At 46.0% G+C, this 12,639-nt stretch overlaps 2 protein-coding genes across 2 annotated transcripts in view; both read left to right on the forward strand.

Annotated features, from left to right (window-relative positions):
* The first annotated feature begins 7,041 nt into the window (after positions 1–7,041).
* Positions 7,042–12,639, forward strand: part of SGPP1 (sphingosine-1-phosphate phosphatase 1) — a 40,487-nt gene continuing 34,889 nt past the window's right edge. Inside the window, exon 1 of the mRNA XM_024194419.3 lies at positions 7,042–7,776. Coding sequence (XP_024050187.2) covers positions 7,069–7,776 — 708 coding nt within the window. The 5' untranslated portion in view covers positions 7,042–7,068. The remainder of the gene's footprint in view (positions 7,777–12,639) is intronic.
* The window catches only part of WDR89 (WD repeat domain 89), a 94,152-nt gene continuing 89,233 nt past the window's right edge, over positions 7,721–12,639 (forward strand). Inside the window, exon 1 of the mRNA XM_024194428.3 lies at positions 7,721–7,776. The gene's annotated coding sequence lies outside the window, so the exon portion shown is untranslated. The remainder of the gene's footprint in view (positions 7,777–12,639) is intronic.

Below are 12,639 nucleotides of genomic sequence, written 5' to 3' on the forward strand. Positions count from 1 at the left end.
GAGGGGGAGAGACAGAGTGTGTGTGTGAGAGAGAGAGAGACAGACAGAGATTGTGTGTGCTGGCTGCTGCCTGCTGGGGAAGTCTCTCAGAGACCGTGCGCTGTCTCTTTAAGGCACTCACTCACCTGAAGGCTTGTTCAGACCTCAGAGCTGCTGCGAGTCCTAAGCCCTGTCCCCTCTACCCTGCTCTGTGGCGATGGGGTACAGGGGCTGGGCTGGGGGATGGAGAGGGGGACACCCTGACATCAGCATCCTCCTTCCCCCCACCCCCTGCTCTGCACAGCCAGCAGGAGGGTCCCGGGAGCAGCTGCAGGAGCAACCTGGCTGCAAAGCAGCGGGGGAGGGGCACCTGAACACATGCTGCTGGCTGGATGTGTGTGGCTGTGTTAATCAACTACGTGGCACTTAAATCTCTCCTGGGCAGCCGCCCAGGCGCACAGCTAACAGGGAACAGAGGCCCTATGCCTCTACTTTTTGCCAGGGAGAATCCCACGGCTTCATAACTCTGAGACGTGGTCTTTGGCTTCAGCATCTCTGTTCTTACAGTGGTGCCTCCAGTGCTCCAAATGAGTTCAGACCTGTGTCGGAGACTTACCTTCTTGGGAGCCACATGACCAGCAGATGTTTGCAGTGACCCAGGACAGCCTTTTCAAAACAATCCAGCATTTATTAGTCAACTGGAATACAGTACATAAGGATCCCTACGTTAGAATGGAAAAGCAAAGTTTGTATACATGTCCATGTTGGCAGCATTATCTGTCTCTGTCATCCTAAGAGTCCAGGATTCCATCTATCCCTGCACAGGGCTGCAGTCTACTGAATCCTGGCTGCTCTTTGTTTCACGTTGCTGTTTTCACATATTTTATCTCCCTTTCCTGGCAGTTTTTAAAGTTAATGAGACAAGGTGGGTGAGGTAATATCTTTTATTGGACCAACTTCTGTTGGTGAGACAGAGAAGCTTTCGAGCTTACATTGACCTCTTCTTCAGGTTTGGGAAACTTACTCAGAGTATCACAGCTAAATGCAAGATGGAACAGCCTTTCTCAAATGTGGCCGCATGTGGCCACCAGGGGCTTTTCTTGTGGCCACAGCCTCCTGGGCAGTGATGGGGGGGCATGGGGCAAAGCAGCAGCCCCTCCCCTGGGGCCATCAGCAGGGGCTGGTCCATGTTCCCTTCAGGAGCCACAAGCACTGTAGGAGCCTGCGGCCAGCATGAATTCGCCATCTTCCTGGGGATGATGGGGCTTGGGCTTCAGCCCTGGAGTGGCGGGCGGCAGGCTCTGGCCGTGTGGTGGCAGGCTGCATCCCCCACCCGCAGGGCTTTGGGTCCAGCTCTGGGCTCATTCCCCACATGTCACCCCGGCCCCCGCTGCCTCTTCCAGTCCCCAGCCATGCAGCAGGACTCCAGGCTCCCGTCCTGGGCTCACCCCTTCATCGTCTCTGACCCCGTTGCCTCCCATCTCCCCTAAGCCCCCTACCCACTCCCCATCCAGGGCTTAATTTGTTCTCCAACTTGCCAGGGCCATGTACGTCTGCTGTGAAAAGTGATATTGTTAATATCATTCACAGTCTCCCAGCTAGCTAGCAAGTCTGCTGTGAAAAATATGAACAAATATACAAATGTCACTTTTCACAGTAGCAGATTTACTAGCTAGCAAGTATAAAAAAAAAAAAAGCAATTAAAAAAAGCAAAATATGCAAAGCACCTTATTTGTGTTTCTACTCTGTTTAGAGCCAGTAAAGAAGAGAGACAACTGTAAATTATTTTTAATTATTGAGTCTGCAAAAAAACAAACCAAAAAACCTACATAAATAAATTACAATGATTTGGACATGTATATATGCATTCCCCCCCCTCCCCCCCCAAAATTAAGTATTTTAGGGAAAATTGTTAGAGTGGCCACCAGCAAGAGTTGAGGCCACCCAAAAATTTGTTGTGAGAACCTCTAGCATAAGTAGTTAACACATCTCAAGAGACCATTAGCTGTGACACTCTGAGTAAGTTTCCCAGACCTGAAGAACAGGTCAGTGTAAGCTCGAAAACGTGTCTGTCTCATCAACAGAAGTTGGTCCAATAAAAAGTATTACCTCACCCACTTTGTCTCTCTAATTTCCTCGGACCCACATGACAACAACAATATTGCATACATCTTTAAAACTTAATATCCGGTCATTTATCTTCCATTCTATCTCCAAGTATCTACACACATACACCTCTATCCCGATATAACGCTGTGCTCGGGAGCCAAAAAATCTTACCGCGTTATAGGTGAAACTTATATCGAACTTCCTTTGATCCGTCGGAGTGCGCAGCCCCGCCCCCCTGGAGCGCTGCTTTACCGCGTTATATCTGAATTCATGTTATATCGGGTCGCATTATATTGGGGTAGAGGTGTATGTTGACAGTTCTTGATAGTCTATTCATGCCAAATGATATGCCTGCTGCCTATATGACTCTTACCCAGTCCCCTGTCTCAGGAAAGAAATTAACCCCTTCAATCCCAGCAGCTAATAATTCCAAAGTGAGTGGGGAAACTGTGTTATGTATATTTTGTATACAAATAATACAGAAATTTCTCACATCCTCCACACAGACACACTTTCTAGAGCATTTGACAAACATGCAGTGGAGCAAAGTCCAGAGCTATACATTGCACACGCCAATTTGATTTAAAAAAACCTGTGCAGTCTCAGACAAAATGTAGACTGTGATTGCCAGAGCAACAGCTCAGGATGAGAACTTGAAGTAAGTGATTAAGGATATTAGCACAGGGAGGCCAGGACAGCATGTTCCCAGTCCCTAATACAAATTTAGAGGGGAGCTCTCAGTCCTAGATAGGGTTTTGTTTAAAGATACCTGAATGGTGATGCCTAAGGTGTTACTGAAAAATATTTTTAAAAGGATTCATGAAGGTCATTTAGGGACTGAAAAATCTAAGAGGAGGGCAAGACACTGTTAATTTGAAAGACAAAAGTGTCACCTTGAAGAAGCTGTCATTGCTTGCTGCATAGGCCAAAAATATAGGCCAAGTCAGGCAAAGAGCCTATGTTGGTGGCACACAAAAAATTGGCTTCCCGGAGCAAAGTAGGCATAGATTGTTTACACTGACTGGAAAAAACTATGTACTTGTCCTAGACTAGTATTCTCACTTCCCTGAGAAAGCTTTACTAGATAGCTTTACGTCAAGTCTAGCTTTGCTAGACATGGTATACCTGACATAGTAATGTCTGACAATGGGCCACAGTGTAGTAGGCATGAGTTTAAACCCTAATTTTACTGTTAATTGCTTAGAGATTTAATTGCTGGTCCCCACTATCCCTAATCCAATGGGTTGAGTGAATGCTCTAACCAATGGTCTGTAGGATATATGGGGACAAACCCCCCACCCCATCTATTTTACCAGTGGGGCCTAATCCAGTAGGCATGCTCAGAGCACACCTACCTGACCAGGCCCTGCAGGCAAGATAGGTGGAGGACTATCTAGTTTGAGAAGCTCGCTAAGCGTTAGGTGTGAGCTAGAAGTCAAGTAGCTCCTTGGCATCAGGATTTAAGTCATTTAAGGCATGCCCACTGGAGGAAATATAGGCACCGGGATGGGGAAGCAAGATTACTGTAGTGATTTGACAGAGAGAACTCCTCCAATATGGGCCCATTCATTATTTGTCTTCATTTATTTTTTTGTTTTTGTGTTTGTTATACTGAAAATAACAATTTGTGCCTCGCATATGTATATAACTAGCAGGTCATTAAAGTTCTTTGCATTCCCAAGACCAGGTGCAAGTGAAAACTTCTGAAAAATAAGAGGCCTTGACAATGATCTTCTGATTCTGAAGTAAAGTATTCACTGTTTTAACAAGTTTTGTGCTTTTGGTTTTGCTGCTACTTGGAGCTCATCAAATTCATGTTATTTGGAACATCAGTTTTTGGCCTATCTGGTTTAGCCAGCAAAGTCAGATTTTTGACATAGCCGGTGAACTTTCCTGATCATATTATCATACTACAGCATTTTAATAGTGTGCAAACAGTGATGCCCTGACTGAAAAGTTTTGCAATTCTATAGCACACCAATCATTTAGGAAAAATTTAATAAAAACAAACAATGTGTGAAAGAAAAATGTGAAACTGTAAATAGAGTTGTGCAAATAACAAATTTTTTGGTTTGTTGGCAGCAGTGAAAAATTGAAAAAAATTGTTTCACGTCGACCTGAAATGAAAATTTTTTGGTGAACTGAAAAGTAAAATAAAAATTTGTTTGGGGCTGAAATAAATGTTTCATTTGACCCAAAATAAAACATTTTGTTTCTATTTTGAACTTAAAATGTTTTTACAAATAAAATGGAAGGAAATTTTGAAATAAAAAGTCATTTTGAAAATGTCAAAACACAACATTTCTATTTTGTCAGAATTTTCTTTTTGTTTGGCTTTCTTTTTTTCCAGATGAAACAATTAGGCAAATTCAGCACAAATTTAGTGAAATATTAATCTGCATTTTTCACACAAAAAAAGTTTCCCTAGAAACTTGTGTTTCAAGAATAATTGCATCATTCAGACCAGATTCAGTATCTGGGGATTGTAGCAGTTAGTGTCATCCCTTTTTATTGCAGTGTGTAAAGTTCACAGCATAGTGATCAGGAGACAAATGAACAAAACTGCCTATTCTTTTTTCTCATTTGCATTCTCTTCCCATTCTTTCAAAACTGCCTATTCTCTTTGCTTCCTGTAGAGTAAGATAATTGTTGGACCTTATCTAAATAAAGTGCTACACTGGTTCATTGTGTATTTTGCTAAAGATAGCTGGATTCCTGTAAGTGCCGAATGCAGAAGTAATCACTGGAATTCATGAGTGATGACTTTCTTGTAGAGAGATATGGTTAATTTGAATACTTCAGATTGCTTACTAAGATAGTAAGGTACAAGGTTCAGTACTGGAGAGCAATGGACAGCCAGGGCAGATCCCAGAGCACCTAGAGTTATATGGTCCTAGCAAGATACCCTGCTCAATAAAGCAGATGCTGTATTCTGCACAAGCTTCAGTCTCCAAATGGTTTTAAGGCATAGCCCCATGTAGCGCACATTGCAATAGTCTAATCTTAACACTACAAAAGATGAACAACAGTGGCAAGATCTACTTCTGAAAGAAAAGGTTGCAACCTTTTTAACCTATTTAAATAAAGTAGCAATAATTTAACTGAATCCTATATCAGCTCTTCTGTTGTTTTGCCCAGGATTGATGTCAGGGTAATTGTCCTATAGATACTTATAGTAATAGGGTATCTGGCCTCTTAAATGAGGCTGAGCCCGGTTCTCCTGTTCCAGTCCAAGTTTGTCCTAATTTGGTGTACTGAGGAGGGCAGAGCTGCCCCTGGGAGTTCTAAATGAGAGTTCAGACAGCTGAGAGGGAGGAGTCCAGAACTAGAGCTCTGAAGTGGGGAGCAGTTAGAATTCCCTAGAGAGCAATGGAGCCCGAGGAGGCAGGTGAAAGCTGAAGGCAGGAAGGTCACCTACAAATTTCTCTAGGCCAGAGAGAGAGCTGGGGAGGGCTGAAGGCTGGGAGTAGCAGGGGTAGATACCTACTGGTTCTTTGAGCTGGAGGGCCAGAGAGGACTGAAGGCTGGGGAATAATGAAGGGGTAAGCCTAGCGGTGTCTCTGGGCACGAACTGGAACCATATCTGGGAAGGAAATAGGGCAGAGAAGCACCCTACGTAGAAGGGCTGGGATGAGGCATAGTGAAAGACCCCAGAGCCACACTTGAGAGCTGGGGTATGTATGGTGAGACACCCCAGAGCCATATTTGGTGTTGGACTATTGAGACTAATATACTTTTTGCACTGCACTGGGAGAATTCTGCTTTATGGTAGTGGGACTTTTGGTAATAAATTAACCCCACAAAAGGGCTATTTATGTACTCCAAATGCTGTACAGTATTGAGTTTATCTGATGAACCAAGAGGGAAACTGACGCAAGGGGCATTTGCAGGGCTGTCCTGAGGCTACCAGGGGACAGGTGGGAGACAGCCTCAGGTTTACACATCATCACACTTGCCCTTTTTGAACATTGACACAACAATAGCTTTGTTATTAACCTTATTACCATAGGCCCAGGACTCAGCTGTGTTGGCTCATTTTAAGATTCTCTTTGATTTAAAACCATCTGCAGTCACTCCTATTGGTCTTTTTAGAAACTTGCCTTTATTTCATTAGTTGTTCTTTGAACCAGACATCTTTCCCCCTACTTCATTCCTTTTGGCCTTATAAGTCATTACTTTCAAGGCTCTTCTCCATGCTCAGTGGTGGCGAGTGTATTGGGGGGCTCGTCTCCCCCCAGTCCCCGGGTAATGGAGATGGGGGTGGGGTGCGGTGGAGGGCAGCTCTTCCCCTCCGCCCCGCCTCTATAGTGGGTGACGGAGGCGGTGTGGAGGGGCAGCTCTTTTCTCCCTACCCCTGCTGGGGAATGGAGATCGGGTGGGGGCTCCTCTCCCCCCGGCCCATCTCCTGGCTGCTGAGGGGCTGAAGTGCCTCTGCTCAGTGCCCACCCCCCACCCTTGGGCGTTTGTGAGCATCTCCACGTGACACTCGCGCAAGGATGAAGCAGGCAGAGTTCATTGGCCGCTCCCGCGTTCAGAACAAAGTTGTGATTGGTCGCACTTTCTCCTAGAAGGGGGGGATACAGCCAATCAGCAGGGCCTTCCACCAGGATGACAGATCCGGCTTGCGCCGTCAGTGCTCTTGCCTTAGAAGCAGAAGTTTGCGCAGGCCCCGTGGCGGGACCGCGCGCACGGAGGGGCGGTGACAGGAGGAGGGGGCGGGGGTGCGCGCGGCGGGGCGGCCGGGCTCGGCTGAGTCAGGACGGTCACAGGAGGCAGCGGGGAGGGTGACCGACGGGCCGGAGCTGCAGCTGCGTAGCGGGAAGGAGCAACGGCCGGCTGGGCGGGTTTCTAGGGTCGGGTAGAGGCTAAACCCCCTCCCCGCCTCAGGCCGCCCCCGCCGGCATAGTGTCCCCCCCCCGTGGGGAGTCACGCCCCGCCCTCCCCTCAGGGAGAGACTCCCCGCAGCACCCGGCTCCCAGCATGGCTCTGCTCCAGCGCCTGGCCCGGCTCGCTGCCTACCTGCAGGACCCGCAGAAAGTGGCCGACTTCCAGCGTCTCTGCGGGGTGGAGGGGCCTCCGGGCTTGGCGGCCTCCCCTCCCCTCGCTGAGGAGAGCGGGGAGCCGGGGCCGTTAGCCAACGGCAGCTGCCCCGCCATGAACGGCGGAGGCGAAGGCGATGGGTGGCCCCGGCTCAGAGCCGCCGCTGGCGGGGAGGAGCGGCACTTGAAGGGGCTGGGGAACGGGGCGATCCCCGAGGGAGCCGGCGGGGAGGGACCCCCGCAGCAGCAGGAGGAAGGGCAGCAGACCTGGGGGAGGAGGCAGCCGCGCCGCAACTCCCTGACCGGGGAAGCCGCCTGCCAGGAGATCGCCGTCCGCAACCCCTTCCTCTATTATCTGTTCAACCTGGGCACGGAGCTGGGCAACGAGCTCTTCTACATCCTCTTCTTCCCCTTCTGCATCTGGAACCTGGACGCCTGGATGGGCAGGAGGCTCATCATCGTCTGGGTCTGGGTTATGTACCTGGGCCAGTGCACCAAGGATGTGATCCGCTGGCCACGGCCTGCCTCCCCTCCCGTGGTGAAGCTGGAGGTCTTCTACAACTCCGAGTACAGCATGCCCTCCACCCACGCCATGTCGGGCACTGCCATCCCTCTGGCGCTCGTCCTGCTCAGCTACGGCAGGTGGCAGGTAATGCCCGCCCTTCTTTTTCATAGCAAGATATGCGCTTCACTGCCTTAATGGGAGGGGTGAACTGGTTTGGATAAAATACAAAACCTGTTCTCCCCTCTCCCCCTCTATTCTTAAAAATGAATGTGAACTTAACTTTTTTTTTTGGTCATCCAGGTAAGGGTTTAGATGTCAGGAAAGAGACTTCTGGTATTTCCAGCTTTTATTTGAATGGTAACTATGTTCACAGTAAAAAGAACAGGAGTACTTGTGTTCTTTTTGCGGATACAGACTAACACGGCTGCTACTCTGAAACCTGTCATTATGTTCACAGTGTGCTCTAAATCTCTGTCTGCACCCTGTTCTTATGAGACTTTTGTAGCCTCAAGTGGTTTGGGGAAACTTTGTACAAGCATCTGATCTTTTGGCAGGCTGATTGGTTTAATTGACTGACAGAGCACCAGGAACTTTAGAGTTCAGTGATAATCTTACTTTTGCTTCTGATTTACTACGTGTCCTTGGCATCTCCGTGAACTCTGTTTTAGTTTAATAATCTCTTATCTGTGTGTTGAAGATGTAAATAATCCTCAAAGTGCTGCACAATATAGAAGTACTAATTTTTATCAGGAACTGACTTCTGAACCTTTTCAGGTTTGCCCTTCTCTCATCTAAATCTTAATCTCAGGTATATTGCATCATAAATCAACAAGGTCAATTTAAATGATAAATTGTACTCTATGGATAATTAGATCATGTCATGTTTTCAGTTGTGGTAGATATTGCTGAAATTTTTGCTATTGAACATATTGCTAGAAAATCCTCTACAAATACATGATCCTCGAGTTCTCTCACACCACTTGCAGGGGCAGGTGAGCAACAAGAGTTTTTGGTGGGTTTTTTTGGTCATTCCTTGGTAGTAAGTGTTATAGATGGATGTTTCAATGCACTGCATATTAAGCAACAGCTATGTATTTGGAGGATACAGATCTCCTATATCCAGTTTATGTAAAAGAGGTTGATTTCTACTTGCAACATGTTTAGCATTTTCAGACTGTCTGCTGCCTGTACTGCTTTTCATATAGCTGTATAACTTTTAAGAAGTGCAGCAAATTGCTATGAGATACTTTCAGCTTAGTGACTAAAGAACCCTTATCTTTTCAGTCAGTGCTGTTAATGGTCACTGGCTGTTCACAAGCGTCATGCTATGACAGTAGTTTTTGTCTCAGTCTGTGAAATGGTCTATTCTGAAAGGAGAGAGCTGGTTGAAGGTTCAGAAATGTGCAAGTATGGGGTTTAAACAAAGATTGAGATTCAAAGTAACTAACCTTGGTAAAAGTCAGTCCACTCCCAAAAAGTGTAGTTATTTTGGATACCTACACTTTTTTTTTAGCCAAAGGCCGAGTGCCTTCCACTACACAGCAAGTCCCCACCCACTTGATGTGCACAGGCATCTGATAGATCAAGCTGTTAAGGTTTACTTTATGAAATATATATACACCTCTACCTCGATATGATGCTGTCCTCGGGAGCCAAACTGTGTTATAGGTGAAACCGCGTTATATCGAACTTGCTTTGATCCACCAGAGTGCGCAGCCCTCCCCACCCCCCAGAGCTGCTGCTTTACCGTGTTATATCTGAATTCGTGTTATATCAGGTAGCGTTATAGCGGGGTAGAGGTGTATTCAGTTATTAGTCACTGTTTGTTTATAGTTTCACTATAAAGAGTGACTCATAAAAAATGGACCTTATTCAACAACATGTGTATTCAATCACAGTTGCTTACTTTATTGACAGAAAAATGTTTTATTGCCTTTTACCCCATTAGCACTGGAGAGCTGACAGTCTGAGAATGATCTGAGTTATATTACTTTCTATATATCCTTAACAGAATAACTTACTAATGCCAGAGAGACAATGTGGGCGAGGTAATAGGTTTTATTGGACCAATGCCTGTTGGTGAGAGAGAAAAGCTTTTGAGCCACACAGAGTTTTTTCAGGTCTGGGAAAGGTACTCCGAGCATCACAGCTAAATGCAAGGTGGGACCAACAAGACTACAATTACATCGCATATGTTACTAATGCTAGTCAGTTATATCCATGTAAACCCTATGAAGGCAATGCTGGTAGTGATGTATGGGAAGCAGAGCCTAGCTTGATTGTCAGAGTGACTTTGCAGCATTGGCAATCAGAGAAATAATATTTTTACTGGTAAACTAACTACATTTGTTATGAAAATTCAAGTGATGACAAACATGGGAATGCTTTGGTTTAGTTTGTTGTCACTATTCAGAGTAGAACCACGCTTAACCTTTCCAGTAAATCAGCATCTTTTAAATGGATTGCTCTGCCATCTCTTGATTCTATGAAAAACTTAATTTCATATGAAATTATTTGTTTGAATAGTAGAGCACACTGAAACTAAAGTTTATTCAGGATAGTCTGTCATCTGAAGAAGTCTGAACAATCAGACTAGAATGCTTCAGAAACTTTACAGAAAATTGATGCTGTGAATAAATGTGCCGGACTTCACATAAAAGTTTGGGCAGTAACATTTAAGTAGGTTCATTGACACTTTTAAATATTTTTTATTCTTGTTGGGGAGAGGAGTTTGATTTATGTGGATCTCTGTGATTGGGCCTAGATATTGAGAATCTTCAGAACCTCAGTTTTGACTCTTTGTGCTTATTGTCTTATACTAGGCCTTTTATTGCAGCTTGACATCTAACCAAGGAGGATGGCAATGTTTTTTCCGTTTGAAGCCTATTTGTGCTGCTCATGAGTGCTGGCTATAAGGATTTGCTATGAAGCAGTTTAGAGGTTCTCTCTCTACTGTACAATTGGGTGTACTGCATTCATAATAATTCCAGACTCTGGTAAAAGTTTGAACTCATGTCTCTTGTATAGTAATGAAGTGCTCTGTTGATGGATTTTGTTGCATTATGTATTATGAATGCAACTTGCACAATTTCCTGGTGCAAGTGCTGGAGGAACCAACTAGGGGCAGAGCTTTTCTTGACCTGCTGCTCACAAACAGGGAAGAATTAGTAGGGGAAGCAAAAGTGGATGGGAACCTGGGAGGCAGTGACCATGAGATGGTCGAGTTCAGGATCCTGACACAAGGAAGAAAGGAGAGCAGCAGAATACGGACCCTGGACTTCAGAAAAGCAGACTTTGACTCCCTCAGGGAACAGATGGGCAGGATCCCCTGGGAGAATAACATGAAGGGCAAAGGGGTCCAGGAGAGCTGGCTGTATTTTAAAGAATCCTTATTGCGGTTGCAGGAACAAACCATCCCGATGTGTAGAAAGAATAGTAAATATGGCAGGCGACCAGCTTGGCTAAACAGTGAAGTCCTTGCTGATCTTAAACACAAAAAAGAAGCTTACAAGAAGTGGAAGATTGGACAAATGACCAGGGAGGAGTATAAAAATATTGCTCAGGCATGCAGGAGTGAAATCAGGAAGGCCAAATCACACTTGGAGTTGCAGCTAGCAAGAGATGTTAAGAGTAACAAGAAGGGTTTCTTCAGGTATGTTAGCAACAAGAAGAAAGTCAAGAAAGTGTGGGCCCCTTACTGAATGAGGGAGGCAACCTAGTGACTGAGGATGTGGAAAAAGCTAATGTACTCAATGATTTTTTTGCCTCTGTCTTCACAAACAAGGTCAGCTCCCAGACTGCTGCACTGGGCAGCACAATATGGGGAGAAGGTGACCAGCCCTCGGTGGAGAAAGAAGTGGTTCGGGACTATTTAGAAAAACTGGGCGTGTACAAGTCCATGGGGCCGGATGCGCTGCATCTGAGGGTGCTAAAGGAGTTGGCGGATGAGATTGCAGAGCCATTAGCCATTATTTTTGAAAACTCATGGCGATCGGGGGAGGTCCCGGATGACTGGAAAAAGGCTAATGTGGTGCCCATCTTTAAAAAAGGGAAGAAGGAGGATCCGGGGAACTACAGGCCAGTCAGCCTCACCTCAGTCCCTGGAAAAATCATGGAGCAGGTCCTCAAGGAATCAATTCTGAAGCACTTAGAGGAGAGGAAAGTGATCAGGAACAGTCAGCATGGATTCACCAAGGGGAAGTCGTGCCTGACTAACCTAATTGCCTTCTATGAGGAGATAACTGGCTCTGTGGATGAGGGGAAAGCAGTGGATGTGTTATTCCTTGACTTTAGCAAAGCTTTTGATACGGTCTCCCACAGTATTCTTGCCACCAAGTTAAAGAAGTATGGGCTGGATGAATGGACTGTAAGGTGGATAGAAAGCTGGCTAGATCGTCGGGCTCAACGGGTAGTGATCAATGGCTCCATGTCTAGTTGGCAACCAGTTTCAAGCGGAGTGCCCCAAGGGTCGGTCCTGGGGCCGGTTTTGTTTAATATCTTTATTAATGATCTGGAGGATGGAGTGGACTGCACTCTCAGCAAGTTTGCCGATGACACTAAACTAGGAGGCGTGGTAGATACACTAGAGGGTAGGGATCGGATACAGAGGGACCTAGACAAATTAGAGGATTGGGCCAAAAGAAACCTGATGAGGTTCAACAAGGACAAGTGCAGAGTCCTGCACTTAGGACGGAAGAATCCCATGCACAGCTACAGACTAGGGACCGAATGGCTAGGTAGCAGTTCTGCAGAAAAGGACCTAGGGGTCACAGTGGATGAGAAGCTGGATATGAGTCAACAGTGTGCTCTTGTTGCCAAGAAGGCTAATGGCATTTTGGGCTGTATAAGTAGGGGCATTGCCAGCAGATCGAGGGACGTGATCGTTCCCCTTTATTCGACATTGGTGAGGCTTCATCTGGAGTACTGTGTCCAGTTTTGGGCCCCACACTACAAGAAGGATGTGGAAAAATTGGAAAGAGTCCAGCGGAGGGCAACAAAAATGATTAG

The sequence above is a fragment of the Terrapene carolina genome, unplaced genomic scaffold (assembly GCF_002925995.2).
Source record: "Terrapene carolina triunguis isolate 2854851 unplaced genomic scaffold, T_m_triunguis-2.0 Scaffold189, whole genome shotgun sequence".
NCBI lineage: Eukaryota > Metazoa > Chordata > Testudines > Emydidae > Terrapene > Terrapene triunguis.